Here is a 17,400-nt window from a genome sequence, read left to right on the forward strand (position 1 = left end):
GAGCAAGATTGAATGTTTTCAAGTCTATGACCCCTAACCCTCCTAATTTTTTTGGATTGCAAACCAATTCCCATCTTGCTAAATTCAATTTCTTTTGTTCTTGAGATACCCCATGCCATAGGAATTGGCGCCTTATCTTGTCAATTTCTGTTATCACCCAACTTGGCATTTGTAAGCAGGACATGTAGCAGACAGGTAGAGATGATAATACCGCATTAAGTAACACTAACCATCCTGCGATTGATAAGTTCTTTGCCGCCCAACCCGCTAGTCTTTTGTTGAATTTTTGGATTATTGGTAGGTATGCAGTTTTGTTCAATTTCTTGTTGGATAGAGGAAGGCCAAGGTATATAAATGGAAAAGAACCGAGCTTGCACCCAAGCATGTCTGCCAATGAGTCCCCTTGATTTTGTTGGGCCTGTGCTACTATTAGTTCAAATTTGAACATGTTGATTTTCAATTCTGATATGGTTTCAAAGGCATTGAAGACAATTTTGAGTATTTGAATTTGTTGTGTCTCAGGTTTTACAAAAAACAGTGCATCGTCAGCATATAGCAAACAAGCTCTCATGTGTCGAATTGGTAACCGAATTGCCCCATTGATGACTAATTTCTGAAACCATCTTGCTATGAAGTCCATTGCTATTATGAATAGTAATGGGGAGAGCGGATCTCCTTGTCGAACGCCTCGTTTAAGAATGATTTTTTTGCCAAGTAATCCATTTATGATGATCTGCGACGAGCCCTTCAAAACAGAATTTAGAATCCATTCATTCCAGGTATTTGGGAAGCCAATGCTCTTCATCACTCTTGTGATATATTCCCAACTGATTGTGTCAAATGCCTTGTTTATGTCTGCTTTAAAGATTGCTACAGGTGTGTTGTTCTTCTTTGCGTGTGTGATGTTTACTTGCCAATTCTTATTGGTTCCAATTCAAAACCTCCCTTTCTCTTCCTTAAATGTATATATTTGATTTTCCTGCTACTCAAACAAACCCAAAACAGAACCAGGTTAAGATTTGCAAAAAATAAAAAAGAGCTCGCATACTCTTGTAATTATTTTCCACAACGTATATATTTTTGTTATTGTTTATAAAATTGGGATAAACAGAATCATTTTCGTACAATTTCTTTGTATCGGCTACGGCCCATACAACTTAATTTTTATTGTTGGACATAGCTTTCTAGTTGGGCCGGGTTTTTGTGGCCCATCTCCTTTTCTCGAAAAAACAGTTTACTATTCTCATATAATTGCTTTGTTTGAGCTTTAAATAAAGCGAATTAGAAAATTTGGGATTTAAGTACAGTTACTATACTAAGCTCAAACATATTAAATTAACTTATGCAATATACTAAGCAAATAATTTATACTATTAATATGAATATCTAAGTACAGTTATTATAATTAACATAATTATACCAGCAATATGAAACTCATAGGCAAAAAAAATTTCAGCATATAATTATGTCAAAAGGTGTAGTGACGACGGTACAGAATTCGGAACAGAATTCAATGAATTTTGTAATTAAGTTGGATGCTTCGTTTATTGATTTGGTAATTAAAATGGGTGTTTCGTTTCTTGTGAAATCAGATGGTCAAAGGGTGTGAATTCAACCATCTTTGACTGTGATGCTTTGGTTTTCTCTTTATTTTAAATGCTTTAATTAGTTTTGCTTTAATAGCAGCCTAGAAAATGTAACCAGGTTTTACTATTTATACTTCCCTCTTGTTGTAAGAAAGGCAGACTTTGGAAATTAAAATTGTGTTTGAGTGTTTCTTTTCTCCTTCCTAGTGTTTCTCTTCTTCCTCTTATTATCTTCTTAAACTATCCCGACGTCAATTGGTATCAGAGCCAGGTTTGCGGAAGCTCCCTACTCCGAATCAAATGGCTGATGAACCGACCCTTCGCGAAATGTTCGAGCAACAACAGCAGCAACATACGCAAACCATGGAGCTACTCACCCAACTCATCAACCGTCTCACTCCAAACCCTCAGCCGCCGCCGCCACCCCCTCCATTCACTCCACCTCATAACAATCAACCTCCACCACCCAACCCAAATTCCGTTCGCGAAAACCGATGGGAAGGAGGCTTGCGAGTCGACATCCCAGAATTTTCGGGTAGCCTTAATCCCGATGAATTTTTGGATTGGTGCAACACCGTTGAAGAAATTTTCGAGTTGAAGGAAGTTCCTCCCGACAAACAAGTACCTTTGGTAACTATTCGTTTCAAGGAGAGAGCTGCCGCATGGTGGCAAAATTTTAAAATGCGACGCTGCTACGACTACATTCCGCCTATCAATCGGTGGGATGATTTGAAGCGCGAGATGACGCGTGAGTTTCTGCCGCTAAACTATAGGCAAACTATGTATCGGCAGTTACAAGCACTTAATCAAGCAAACCGTAGTGTGGATGAATACACCTACGATTTTTACAAGCTCGAGGCACGCAACCACCTCAACGAGACCGAGGATCAAAGAATTGCTCGCTATATTTCAGGTCTCAAGTTGTCCATCCAAGACGCTCTCGTGGCTCACACATTCTATAATGTGTCAGAAGCACAAGCCAAAGCCAAAGCTGTGGAACAACAACAATCACGCTTTCAAAGTTATCAACCACCCCGAGGTAACTTACAATCCCAAACTACTTCGCAAATTCCAAAAACAGTCCCGAAACCCAACAACCACGCCTCCTCCTCTTCTTCGCAACCTACCCGACAACCTGCTCTTCTACCGACACCACCAAACACCATTTCCAATTTCAACAAAGCAAACATCCGATGCCATAATTGTCGGGCCATGGGTCACTATGCTCGTGAATGTCCAAAACCTAAACCCAGTTTGATTAGCAAAGAAGAAGAAGATGAGAATGAGGAAGTAAATGATGAGTTTGTTGCGGCTTTCGACGAGACATTTTGTCAAGCCGACCCTGAAGATGTTGAAGGCGAGAGTTTTGTAACAAGGCGTCTGTGCTACTCTCCACCAACACAAGAAAACTGGAAGCGACACGCTATTTTCAAGACGAATTGCACTGTTGGCAATAAAAAGTACAACATCATAATAGACTCGGGAAGCTGGGAAAATATGGTGTCCGAAGAAACGATCGAAAAACTCAACTTGACCACGACGCCCCACCCGCACCCCTACAAACTCGGATGGGTCAGCCGAGAAGTCGAAATCCGAGTCGACAAGAGGTGTCAACTTGCTTTCTCTATCGGGCCTAACTACTCAACAACTATTCGAGCGGACGTCGTGCCTATGGATGCATCACATATCATTCTAGGTCGACCTTGGCAATTCGACAACCATGCCGTATATGACGGAAGAGAGCACACCTACACAATCCGACAAGGCCACAAGAAGGTTCTTTTAACACCTATACAAAAGAATGCGACAAAAGAGGCCACAACGAAACTTTGTGTGCCACAAGATGAGTTCGAGTTTGACATGAAGGAATTCGGCATGTGCTATGCCTTGATCTCCATGACTTTTGCACATACTGAGACAGCCGAAAAACCAATCAGTTCGATCACAACAGTTCTCACGGAGTTCCAAGATGTAATACCTGATGATCTTCCCGAAGGACTGCCACCTCTCCGAGATATCCAGCATCAAATCGACTTGGTGCCAGGTGCTAGCCTCCCCAACAAGGCTCATTATCGCATGACACCGCAGCATCACGAAGAATTGAGGCGACAAGTCGAGGAACTCCTGAACAAAGGCTTTGTGCGAGAAAGTATAAGCCCTTGCGCCGTACCTGCCCTTCTCGTCCCGAAGAAAGATGGGTCTTTCCGGATGTGTGTTGATAGTCGGGCCGTCAACCGAATTACCGTCAAATATCGGTTCCCGATCCCTCGCTTAGAAGACATGCTTGACAGCTTGAGCGGTGCCACTGTTTTCTCAAAAGTTGATTTGAAGAGCGGTTATCATCAAATCCGAGTCAAGCCGGGTGATGAATGGAAGACGGCGTTCAAAACAAAAGAAGGACTGTTTGAATGGCTTGTCATGCCGTTCGGACTATCTAATGCGCCAAGCACTTTCATGCGCATCATGAACCAAGTATTGCGGCCGTTTCTTAACAAGTTTGTGGTTGTCTATTTCGACGACATACTCATCTATAGTCCCAATAAAGAGGAACATGTGGATCACGTGCGACAGGTCCTTCAAACACTTCGCCAGAATAGCCTCTACGTCAACCCCAAGAAGTGCATTTGGATGACGGACAAGCTAGTTTTTTTGGGCTTCGTTATAGCTGCTGACGGTATCCGCCCCGACACCGACAAAATAAAAGCAATCCAAGAATGGCCAACACCGACAATCGTGACCGAAGTCCGATCTTTCCTTGGTCTCGCAGGTTTTTACCGACGTTTCATCAAGAATTTTAGTAACATCACCGCTCTCATCACTGAACTCTTGAAGAAAAATTCTTTTGAATGGAACCTAGAGGCCAACCAAGCTTTTGAGAAGTTAAAAGTGTTGCTTACTCAAGCGCCCGTGCTCGCTCTTCCCAACTTTGACAAGATGTTTGAGCTTGATTGCGATGCATCCCGAGTGGGCATCGGAGCTGTCCTTTCCCAAGAGAAGAAGCCTGTGGCCTACTTCAGCGAAAAACTTGGAGGTTCGCGAGTCAAATACCCGGTGTATGACCTTGAGCTATATGCAGTAGTCAAAGCACTCGAGCATTGGAGACATTACCTACTTCACCGTGAGTTTGTACTATACACCGACCATCAAGCTCTTAAATTCTTGCATGAACAAAGCAAACTCAGTGACCGGCATGCCAAGTGGGTCTCGGCTTTACAGGAGTACACTTTCTCCATTGTACACAAGTCAGGCACAAACAACAAAGTAGCCGATGCCTTGAGTCGCCGTCACTCTCTACTCGCCTCAATGAAAGCATTAACTCTTGGTTTCGAGGAGCTACCCCAAACTCTTCGACAAGATTCAGATTTCGGGACCATCATTAATGAAGTCGAACAACAGAAGCGAGATGATTACATCCTTTGTGATGGTTTTCTTTTCCGAGACAAGGCTCTTTGCATCCCGCAAACATCACTGCGACTTCTAATTATCCGTGAGTTGCACACACAGGGTCACTTCGGGTTCGAGAAGACCCTCCAACTCGTTAAGGAGCGTTTTTATTGGCCGGGCATGTACAAGGACATCAAGAATTTCGTGAAGCGTTGCCAAATCTGTCAAGCCGCCAAAGGCACCGACACCAACCAAGGATTGTATGTGCCATTGCCCATTCCAACCGAACCATGGCAAGACATTTCAATGGACTTCGTTGTGGGTCTACCACTGACCCACAAAAAGCATGATAGTGTCTATGTAGTTGTCGACCGTTTCAGTAAAATGGCAACTTTTATACCATGCAAAACAACCTTGGATGCTAGCAAAGTGGCAGAATTGTTTTTCATCGAAGTGGTGCGCCATCGGGGACTACCGAGTTCCATAGTTTCTGACCGAGATGTTAAATTCATGAGCATATTTTGGAAAGAGTTGTGGAATCGCCTTGGTACCGAGCTCAAGTTTAGCACTACTTGCCACCCGCAGACTGACGGACAAACCGAAGCGGTCAACCGTAGCTTAGCTAACATGCTTCGTGCACAAGTGACATCCTTTGGCACATGGGACGTCTTACTTCCGAAAATTGAGTTTGAATACAACTGTTCGGTGAACCGTTCGACCGGTTTCTCACCGTTCTACATCATGTATGGCGCTACACCAAAAGGTCCGCTGGACTTAATTCCCATTGCAAGTCCCAATGCAAAGTCCAAAACAGCCGAGGAGCGAGTCAAAGACCTTCAAGATCTTCACCAACAAGTTCGCGCCAATATCACAATCTCTTATGACAAGTACAAGAAAAGCGTAGATGCAAAGAGGCGTTTTGTTTCATTCGAGGTTGGAGAACTTGTTTGGGTTTACCTCTCTAAAGAACGGTATCCCCAAGGGCAATACAACAAGCTTACTCGGCGAAAATTTGGTCCATACAAAGTCTTGGAAAAATTTGGAGACAACGCGCACCGCATCAAACTTCCCGACAACATGTATATCTCTAATATTTTTAATGTGCGTCACCTTCATAAATATCATGGTGATGATTCAAGCTTGGGGACAAGCTTCAACGAACCAGGGGAGCATGACGACGGTACAGAATTCGGAACAGAATTCAATGAATTCTGTAATTAAGTTGGATGCTTCGTTTATTGATTTGGTAATTAAAATGGGTGTTTCGTTTCTTGTGAAATCAGATGGTCAAAGGGTGTGAATTCAACCATCTTTGACTGTGATGCTTTGGTTTTCTCTTTATTTTAAATGCTTTAATTAGTTTTGCTTTAATAGCAGCCTAGAAAATGTAACCAGGTTTTACTATTTATACTTCCCTCTTGTTGTAAGAAAGGCAGACTTTGGAAATTAAAATTGTGTTTGAGTGTTTCTTTTCTCCTTCCTAGTGTTTCTCTTCTTCCTCTTATTATCTTCTTAAACTATCCCGACGTCATGTAGCTAAAATGTTTAGCGAGCACCATAGTAACAAGATTTATGAATATTATAAATTATTTACATTCAATATCTTTCTACGTGAATAGATGAATTAAAGAATTTTTCCAAATTTTTCGAATTATTCACGAGTTGTATGCAAAATTTATAAATTATTCTTGAATTATTCTCAAATTTTGTGTTTATTTCTAAATAATTTAGATTTTAATATAGTTATTTGCATTAAATGAAAGGATGTCAAGGCCTTACATCTTGTATTTTTACTTGCTCTTTCGGATTAATTACAGCTTGGTAATGTAGACGTAAGGATGCAAAAAAGCTAGAGAAAGGGGGTCCGGATCCCTAAAGTAATTCAATCTTTGAGTTTTGAATTGAGGTCGTCCGATTTCAATCCATCACACTCATGATTGCTTCGCAATTTGAATTTATTTTTAGAATGTGTGCACTCTATTTTAGATAAATTATCATGAATTCAAAACGGACGGTCCGATTCAAAACTCAAAGATTGAGTTACTTCACTAGATGTCATTTCCATTATTATATGCGCAACCAAACAATATTAACTGCAGCTATTAATTGCATAGCTAGTAAAAGTAAAATTTCTCCTAAAAATATGACATTTCCGACTATTCATTTCACTAAAATGGTGACTTTAAAAAAATCGGTAGATTATGCAATATCCTCCTTTTTGTGTTGGCGGCTGAATTGAAAATTAGCGAGATAGCCTTCCAAAATGACCTTGCGTGAATAAAGCAAGAATAACCCGAATTCGTATCCTCTAGGTTAACTCCAAAGGTAATCTTTTGAGTTAATGAATCTTAATTGTTCGATCTATTTTAAGATTCGCGTAGATTAGATCTGTACTAATATTGAAAAGTCCCTATATTATAAGCAGGAGCCGGATGAGTTTCGTTTAACTCAAAAAATTCCCTTTTGATTTAATGCAGAGGATACGCATTCAGAATAACCCACCCCTATAGATTGAAAAGGTAAGACTGCAATGTGGGGTCCATGTTGCATGTTGCCTTGCATTAAAAACAAGTCTGCATCATCTGAATTAACTCAAAAGAGCATCTTTTGAGATAATACATTTCGATCGTTCAATTATAAACGGAGCCCATCCGGTTTCCACCTAAAACATAGATCTTTAATATTGGTGCAGATCTAATTTGTACAAATTTTGAAGGTGATCAAACGGTCCAGATGCATTAACTCAAAAGATTCCTTTTTGAGTTAATACAGAGGATACGAATTCGTCAAAAACAACAAATGAGAAAGAATGAAAGATGCTCCAATTCGGAAATGTCCTATGGAATCAACGCATGGAAATAAAATTCAAACGAATAAACGATACCTGGAGAATTGGAAATGAATAGCGGCTTCGTATTTTAGAATAAACCAATTATAATTCCTCCATTCGGAAATGTGGTTTTGTGTAGAAACGGAAAATCAATCTCATGAGACGCAAATCTCGGCTGAGGATGCACTAGTCATTTTATATTTTAAATCGATAATAATGATTTTGTATTTATTTAAAATATTTTGATCTCCAAACACATGTTAATACTGAGATCATATTAAGCAGTTCAAATCGTTTTTTTTTTTTAATTTGAAATAAAAAATGAAAATATAAGATATAATTAGAACACTAAATCAATGGACATTTGAGCCCTCATCATACTATTCTATCACTATATATTGCTAAATAAAACCTTCACATTTGGCATGAAATTGGAATAATAATAATATAATTTCCAATAATGTTTGAATAGATGTGCCGAACGAGCCCTTAACTATAATTAAAAATTAATTAACTTATTATTTTGGTTAAGAGATATATATTTGGTCTTTATATTTATTTTTATACTATAGTTTATTTTGAGTGTGATGTCTTTTACTTTATCACACTCGCGAAGAAGAGTTTGTTAACGTAGATCTAATAGATGACCGAATTTGTGTCCTCTCAAATATCTGAAATGTAATTTCAAAATGTGGGCGGCTCAGATTAATCTTAATCAAACTAAACTCAATCTGATGGCTATTGAAACTATACGGTGTCTTCTTTGAGATTCGTGCCAACTTAAAAAAATAATTCGGATTTATCACTTCCATCTAGGTATTGGGATACGGATTCTAGACGATCAAGAGGGAATTTGAATAGGTCTAAAGCCCAATTGGTTCTTTTTGTGTTATTTTTTTGGATGTTGGTATATCAAAGTTGTAGTTCTAACTTCTAACTAATTTTTACTTATTCACTAATTGAGAGAAAAATCGATAATGTAAGAACTGCGAACTTGAAATAAATTAACTTGAACCTGTACTAACTTAATTTGGATCGATATAATTTATTTTAAGTTATTTTAGATTTATTTTTATGAAAAGAGATAAAGCAAAGCAAATTGATTAATTAAAAGAGGGTCACATCCAAGGATAAAGAATTTAACATAGCAGTTTTTAGCTTAATGTAGCGCAAGAACTATATGCAACACTTTTTTATTATATAGGTTGTGCGTTACATGAAGTGAAAACTGCTTTGTTAAAATCTTTATCCAAATAGAGTACGAGAGTTTTTTTTTTTTTTTTTAGTAAAATGTTGGAGGTAAAACCATCCAACTATTTAATACCCTTGTTTTTTTTAGTAAAATAATATCCTTGTTATTACAACAACTTTTTATCTGGATTTCAAATCCATGATTTAGACTACATGTTTTTACCACTAGATCAAAGACTAGTTCTTAAATGCATAGTCGATAGAAGTGTAATCAGATCCATATTAAGATATTTGTTAAATCCTACGAAAAGAGGTGGATCTGGAAATAAATAATTCCTCAAATATCTAAATGGAGTGGATATATTTTTGAGTAAAAGTTGGAGGTCAAGCCACCCAACTATTTAATACCCATATTATTATAACAAATAATTTTTTCTATTTAGATTTCGAACAAACTTGTTGATTTGATGGTGTTATGCACCCCTTGAGATTTATTCTCAAGAAAATGATTTTCACAACCAACAATTAACATAGCATGGGGCTTATATTTGTCCTGCATTTTTATATTGGACTTAAATATGAATTTTTTTTTATCAGATCTAAGACCTTTTTAGTTTTAGTGCATGATGGCCAAGAGATATATATTGAAACTTTGGCAACATTTTGACTAAATAAAGCTACTTTAATCATAATTTTGTGCAAGATACATTTTTTTTTAATTAAAAGGCCTAAGCCCATTTCATTAAAGAAATAGTTAACTTACAACCATCTCAAATGACAGAGTTCTCATATCATTTAATGAGCTACATTATTAATGCAACAACAAGTTCTAAGCCTCAAATAAATTGGGCTGAGGTAATAGTTCCTAATAACAAATTATCAAGATACATTTAGGCCATTGGGTATAGATCTTAATTGTCTCTGCCTTAATGTTAGCATACAGGCCATGAGAATTAATGTTTATTTACTTCGTTTGAACAATAACACCTTAGAATTAATATCTAATATATGCAATAATAAAGGGTCTCAAATTAAGAATTCACAATTATTTCCAGAGAGGCAGGCCTCGATAACAACATGAGCTATGTAGAATTATCATTTTACATAAAATTTGAATTACATCGAGTCATCGACTATCAAACATTAATATATCAAAAATAAATTGTGAATTAAATAATATTTTACGTTTACTCTACTTCCCTTGTCAAATATAGATTAAAAAAAAGATGAGAGTTCAAATGCTTCTATTTTTTGTGCCTCCAACGCGTCTTCATTTTTAAAAGTGTTAATTAATCAAAATTTAAATCATAAATGTCAAAATAAAACCGTTAGATGTGATCTATGTTATTTTCTCTATGTGCTCATAAAAAACACTATCACATTTCAATTATGTTTTTATGTGAATCAATCATTTGAAAAATCAACGTCTAGAAATTATCCACATTAGTACGTTTTTATAAGCTCTTGATGACATCCAAAACAAAGTTGAAATGTCATAATTTTCTTACACGTACATAAATAAAATGATATAGATCATATCTAACGGGTTTATTTTAACTTTTAAGTTTTAAATTTTGAGTTATTAAATTTTTAAAAATAGAGACATAATAGAGACACAAAAAATAAAGACATTTGAATCCTCCTCTTAAAAAAAAAAAAACGGCTTGAAACATTTATAATTTATTTGCTCTTTTTTTTGTTAGGATTCATTGACAATTACTTGAAAGCACAGACAACACATTCTCAAATCATGCCAAAAAAATAATTTATAGACATGTTATCTTCATTATAGACTGATTGTGCTATGCAATTTCATATTATTTGATTTTTCATCAAAATATAGATCGTTACGAATTTTATGACAGTTGATAAGTGACAAAACATGTATTAGTTTCATTATTTTTAATGTAAAGTTTGGCTAGTATAACATCAGTGTCATTTCATCCTATATAATATCAACTATAAAACCTATCAAATCGACTTCAAACGGTGAATTCATACCGTTCAAACCGATCTACTTCATTAGTTGTGTGTTTACATGCAAAATTCATAACCTTTTGAATTTATTTAGTATTAAGTCAAGCGGTCAAAAGTGTGAGTTTTTAAGTTAATTTTAATACATTAATTTTTCAATATTTTTACCGCTTGATTCGATACTAAAATAACTCGAAAATACAAAAAAATTGTATGTAAACGCATCACTCATAATGTAAATCAGTTTGAATAGTTTGAATTAGTCGTTCGAAGTCAATTTGATAGGTTTTAGAGTTTGTGTTATATAGGCTGAAATGATACTAATGTTATACTAGCCAAATTCTTTAATGTATATGGTGTACATAAAGTATAGATTATGTTTTACTTGTCAGATTTCAAAATGATAAGTTATTTAAGATTGTCAAGATTGGTAAACTAAATCGTTGTCAATGGATCTCTTTTCTTATTTTTTTTTTAAATATTTTTTTTACTATCATGCTCATAGAAAGAATCCCTCCATTTGAAAAAAGAGTTTGACTATCAAACTTTTTTTTACTATTAAGTTTGACATTCTAATACCAAAGAAACGCTTACTTATCCGTTAAAGTATAAAAAATTGTAGAATAAAATTAAATAAAAATAAGGAGTTTTTATTTTGAATCGAAAAAAAAATTCTGATGTTTTGATAAGAAGCATAAAAATTTGAGTGGGTATGCTAACTAGGGATGGCAACGGGCTGGCTCGATTCGAGCTAGGCTCTAGTTCAACTTGTTAATTTTAAATCGAGCTATAGCCGAGGTAGCTGGACCTAAGACATCCGAGCTTGAAATCTTGACAAGCCAGTCCGAACTAGCTTGCGAGCTGACGAGCTGGCTTGCTGGGTTTGATGCCTAACCGAACTAGCTCACGAGCTGGCGAGCAAGTTAGGTCCCAGCTTGAACTCGTTAATTCTGAACTGAGCTAGTAGTTAGCTCGCTTGTTAACAACTCGGTCTAGTAATAAACGAGTCAGGTGTGAGTTACGATCGAACCACGAGCTACGAGTTTTTTTGTCACCCTATGTGGATGTAATGGGACAAGCAAAGTAATTGCATAGGAATCGAATCATATAGCTTCACGGTGTTTTCGGGTAATTGCTTATCTGGAAGCTAAAAAATAGTTCGGTATTGATAACATTTGGATATTGAAAGCTATCATAATTTATTTATAATAATATTTTTTTTGAATGAATTATTTATAATAATATTCAAATGACGAATAAAAACGGGTGACATAAATACTAATTATTCTTTCTTTATTGCTTCAGAATCTAATAATAAAATAACGAATTTGAATTGCACATATTAATAATAGCAAATGGCGGAGTGTATATTGATATTTTTTAAGAACAATGTATTTTTTAATAAAATTTAATAAATATATACAAAGTAAGACTACAATACTGTGTACAGTGCATATTGATCCATACTATAGATTAATATCTCAATTTTTGAAGTCCGAACAATTAATATGTAACTACTCAACATTATCTCCATATGAAAATGTATTTGTAGATCAAATTTTATATTTTTAAGAAAAAAAATTACTATTTTTTTAAACAGATAGAAAATTACTTGATTTAAAGATTCTATTTTTTTTTTTTGAAATGTACTGACAGATGTTACCAGTATGAATTTATACTTGATCTAAATATTCTAGATCATGCAAAAGTAGTGGCTTTTAACTCATCTAAGACAATAATAAAATATATAAAATTTAATCAAGTACATTTGTATATAAAAATTATGTTAAACGATTCAAATTAATTTAACTATTTGAACTTTTAAAAATAACAATGAAGAGTTCATTTATAATAATGAAGGATGAAACTAACTCATAAATTGGGTTTGCATGATTTATACCATGTTAACCACATGGTAGCCGTTTACAACATATTTTGCGAGTTTACAGGGGTATATATGCGACATTTGGAAACTTGTTACACCACGAATAACGTGTAAATTAAAATCTATACCTCCAAAATTAAAGCCAACAAAGAAACTAGGATCTGAAGTGACTTCTTCCCACCGCACTCTCTATCTATCTGAGCTCTAAACTGAGAAAACCTAAATAGTTCTAACTTCTAAGCCATGGCGAACAAGTCGTGGGAAAGGGATGGCGCCAGCGCTGGGTGAGAGATCGACTCTCCCTTCCGATCTGTGATTTCGTATGTTTCTTATATGATTTGTCTTAACTGAATAATTCTCGTTTTTGCTTGTAGAAAAATCTTCATCGGTGGGCTTGCTAGAGACACCACTGACAGTACGTTTCTCTGATCTCACCAAGCTTTTCTCTTTCTTCATTTTTGTGTGATTTCTCTATTAATTCAGGTTTCTTTTGGGCTTTTCATTAATGCGCCTCTGAAGTTCTTCTAATTCTGTTTATGACACAGAACATTAGATAATTTTCTGCCTGCTGCCTGGTGGTTTCAGTGTGGATATCAGTATTGTAATTGAATCTTTATTGGGGTTTCATCCAAATCTAGCTATTAGCTAATTAATTTGTGCATTTAGAAGAACATTTGGTAGTTCAGTTATCTGAATTGAGGTCGAGGAGAATATATTTCAATGAAAAATTAGCATTTAGTCTTACTTCACTCTTTAACTATAATTTGGCAAGTTTTGTTACATTGCGTTGAAAATTTCCGTTATGCATTTGCTGCTATAATATTTGTAGGAGCATCACTTGACAATAGGACAACTGATTTTCCATAAAAAATAAATAAGTAAAATTTGGAGATTGAAAAGTAAATTTATAGGTATGTTATTGGATATTTAGATAGTCTAACAAACAAACTTCATGCAATTAAGTATTGTTTGTGTAATGCATCAAGGACCCATTATTTTTGGACTGTGAAACATACACCAAATCGCATCATTTTTTATAGACATTATATGTAGATAATATAGTTCATGCCTATGATATTGGATTTCATATTTAAGCTTTATTTTTTAAGATTGTCAATATTATCAAGTGATTCCCCCACTTTTTGAAGAGATCACTAATAATAAAAGAATGGAATCCTACCAGAGCTACATGCAAGATATCATTTATTGGGATATTATTCTACATTTCTAATGTTTATTGTAAAGGGATAGGTTATATTGACAATTATGACAGCTAACAAAATGCTTATCAAAATTTAAAAAAAGTTTAAATTGTAAGATACATTCTCTCTTGCTTAGATTGGTTGTGTATCAAGTTTGATACAACTTTGAAATGAATTAGTTATCTATTTTGCAATTAGAAATATCAAAGGTTCAATTTTAATGGCACTGATCCTATCTAAACTGTGAGGAACATATCTATAATCTTATTTTTAAATTTTATTAAGAGCTTTGTTGGTTGCCACAGTTGCCAAATTAGCTAGGTTGTCAATATATCTAAGATGGAGTATACTAGTTCAAGAAGATAAAAGGAAAGAAAATGATTGGGCACACATATTTATTCAAAATTGTACGGTGCCAATTAACTATTGATTTTGGATGTTTGTCACATTTCTCTCTGATATACGATATCTTCAATACTATCCAGATGTCACTGAACTGTACTTTTGTGGATATAGGTGCACTTTTGAAGCATTTTCGGAAATATGGGGAGATAATAGATCACATAATTATGATCAATAAGTTTACGGGTGAGCCTAGGGGTTTTGGTTTTGTGACATTTTCAGACCCATCTATTGTTGAAATTGTCATGGATGACACCCACATCATCAATGGAAAACAAGTAAGTTTGAAATTAAATTATTAAATAGGTCATGTAAATGCACCAAAAGTTTTCAGACTTGGTAGGCTAATGTTGCCAACTGGAATACCTCCGTCTGCACAAGAGATGACCAATAAAGCCAGAAAGGTCCTAAAATAGTGCAGAGGTAACACTAATACGTGTGAGATCATGGGCTCCTAACTTGAAGACATTGGGGCATTGGGCACAGAACCCCTGACATGTACTAGAGCTTTCTGTACCAATGGCACACTTCAAATCTAGCTATAAGTGTCTTATGGAGAAATTCTTATACATAACACCAAATTTCCTTCACTCAAAAAATCAAAAACTGAAATAATACTCACATGACGTGTTACATGGTTTTCAGTAAATTTATCTAGCAACATTAGAGTAATTTTGAAGATAACTAGAAAAGCAATGACAGTATCTAAGACGATCATTAAATCTCCCCCTCCCGCCTTTCCCCTCTGTAGGTTGAAATTAAAAGAACAATACCAAAACGTTCTCCGGGGCAGCATCACAATTACAATGCCAAAACAAAAAAGATATTTGTTGGTGGGATCCCGCCATCATTGACAGAAGGTAACACTGCATATCTGACATGGAAACAGCTGAAGTTTCTTGTTTACCCTTCAAAAGCTCAAAACATCATAACTTTGCTTTTCAAAAGAAGGTTACATGTATAACAGAAACCCTCCCCACCCGGACACAAAGTATTTGAGTTTTGTAAGGGTATACAAAAAACTACTCTTTTCCTTTTATAATGTATATGATCTCATATTTTCGTGCCTTTTTCACTTTTTGTGATGGTCAGATGAACTTGGAACATTCTTTGCAAAGTATGGAGAGGTGGTTGACCAGGAAATAATAAGGGACCATGAAACAAACCGATCAAGGGGCTTTGGATTTGTAGTTTTTGAGACTGAGGAGGCTGTAGATGCCTTGTTATCTAATGGAAGCATAATTGATCTTGACGGTATTAAGGTGCAACATTACTCTCCCTTATAGTTAGTTTGCTAGAATATTGCATAACAACAACCAAGCTTTTGTACTATTCTGATTTCTTTTTCTTTTTCAAAAGTGGGTACTTACTAAGTAAGCTCTTTGATTTAATAAAGTGAAAGACGAACAGAATTGACTTGTTAATTATATCAGTTCCATGTTCATAGACCTTTCCTTAGTTATATTATAGTAATATTTATGTAACATCAGCAGCATTTTTTACTAGATAGTTGACATTTTTAATGAGGTCTAGGCTTCCTTCTTCAAAATTAATTGTAGGTAGAGGTCAAGAAAGCTGAGCCAAAGAAATCGTCTTTCTCCAGTAATAGTCAATCTGGGGTACGTACTTTTGGCGAGGAGTATGGCAACTTTGAGGCATCATATGGAACTGGATTTGGCAACTCCAGTGCGTATGGTTCTGCTCAATACAGTAATTCTGGCAATAGGTTTGGTGGTTACAATGGTTACAATGCTTTTGATGGCCTTTTAAGTGCTTATTCTGGGTATGGCTTTTATGGAGGAGGGTATGGAAGCAGTTTGGGTGGATATGGGCAAGTAGATACTGGTTTTGGTGGTGGTTATGACTTCTCTCTAGGTGGTAGTTATGATTTCTCTCAAGGTGGTGGTTTAGGTGCTGGTGGAGTAAATGGTATGAGGGGAGGCTATGGCAGTAGCAGTGGTAGTGGTGGCAGTCATGGTAGATATCATCCATACAGAAGGTAGGAGAAATAGCTGATTTGCTGTCTCTAATGGATTGGGATTTCAAATGGTTGGTATTATACAGAATTTTTGTTGATCTGAGACTTGCAAGACCATGCTTGATGATGATCTTTTGGAAACCTGATCAGCTTTCTAGATTTAATGGTTTAATCAATTTGGTGGGAAATATAGACTGGTTTGAGACAGATATTTGTTTGTTTTGTAGATTTATCTGGGACAATTGAATATGTATCAAATATGTCAGATAGTGCTTGTTTCGGACTAATATTATTCTCCTCTTGGAATTAGTAGTGCAGTAGATACGAGAAGGCATTGTGCAGATTGTATTTGTTACTTGGCACGGCCTTTGATTTAGACTAACAGATGATAATTTCAACTGTATTTTACTATAGATGATAGTCGACAGCTGATTAGTTTCTTTGTTTGTAATAGCTCAGGTCCTTTTCATTCTTTTGCTCTTGTTAGTCGTCTTCTGTGTCTTCTGAAGGCATTCACAGAAAGATCTGTATATAGATATCTGATATTACATAGCTGTTATTATAATATAATATAATCCATGCCAGTACCGGTATACTGAAAACCAAATATGGCATCAAATGTGGTCTAATGCTTCATGTGGAGGTATGTTGTTCCATATTTCACACTTTACAAGCTAGAAATTCATCAGAAAAAATAATCTCTTTGTTTATTCTCACGAGAGATAGCTCAAGTTGGACCGGTGCTTTTATTTTCCGTACAGGCAGCACAATTAATTTGCTAGGAGCCCTTCTTCAGTGAAATGAGGATGAAGGCAGTAGGTACACAGATTTGTTGGCAAAGGGTGAACCATAAACCATTCTATATGGCCTACTTTTGTTAGAATTTATTTTATACTTTATAGAGCTAAAAAAAATCTATTAAAAGATTTCTAAATGCAACATTGCGTATTTATTGTCTGAAATGTTAT

General features: G+C 35.6%; 1 protein-coding gene across 1 annotated transcript; it reads left to right on the plus strand.

The window, feature by feature from the left end:
* The first annotated feature begins 12,958 nt into the window (after positions 1-12,958).
* On the plus strand, positions 12,959-16,843 carry LOC144558146 (heterogeneous nuclear ribonucleoprotein 1-like). The gene is made up of 6 exons (XM_078306890.1): positions 12,959-13,134; positions 13,225-13,265; positions 14,569-14,732; positions 15,206-15,314; positions 15,547-15,716; positions 16,014-16,843. The coding sequence occupies exons 1-6, from the start codon at positions 13,094-13,096 to the stop codon at positions 16,455-16,457; spliced, it is 969 nt and encodes a 322-aa protein (XP_078163016.1). The 5' UTR covers positions 12,959-13,093; the 3' UTR covers positions 16,458-16,843.
* Positions 16,844-17,400: the final 557 nt, after the last annotated feature.

The sequence above is a fragment of the Carex rostrata genome, chromosome 8 (assembly GCF_964058835.1).
Source record: "Carex rostrata chromosome 8, lpCarRost1.2, whole genome shotgun sequence".
Taxonomy (NCBI): domain Eukaryota; kingdom Viridiplantae; phylum Streptophyta; class Magnoliopsida; order Poales; family Cyperaceae; genus Carex; species Carex rostrata.

What these genes read in the sequence shown, in the direction of transcription:
- LOC144558146 (XM_078306890.1), top strand. Translation starts at nt 13,094, where the DNA reads ATGGCGAACAAGTCGTGGGAAAGGGATGGCGCCAGCGCTGG. An exon ending in AGGGATGGCGCCAGCGCTGG is followed by an intron (nt 13,135 to 13,224) that starts GTGAGAGATCGA and finishes TTTTGCTTGTAG; the next exon opens with AAAAATCTTCATCGGTGGGC. An exon ending in TTGATCTTGACGGTATTAAG is followed by an intron (nt 15,717 to 16,013) that starts GTGCAACATTAC and finishes AATTAATTGTAG; the next exon opens with GTAGAGGTCAAGAAAGCTGA.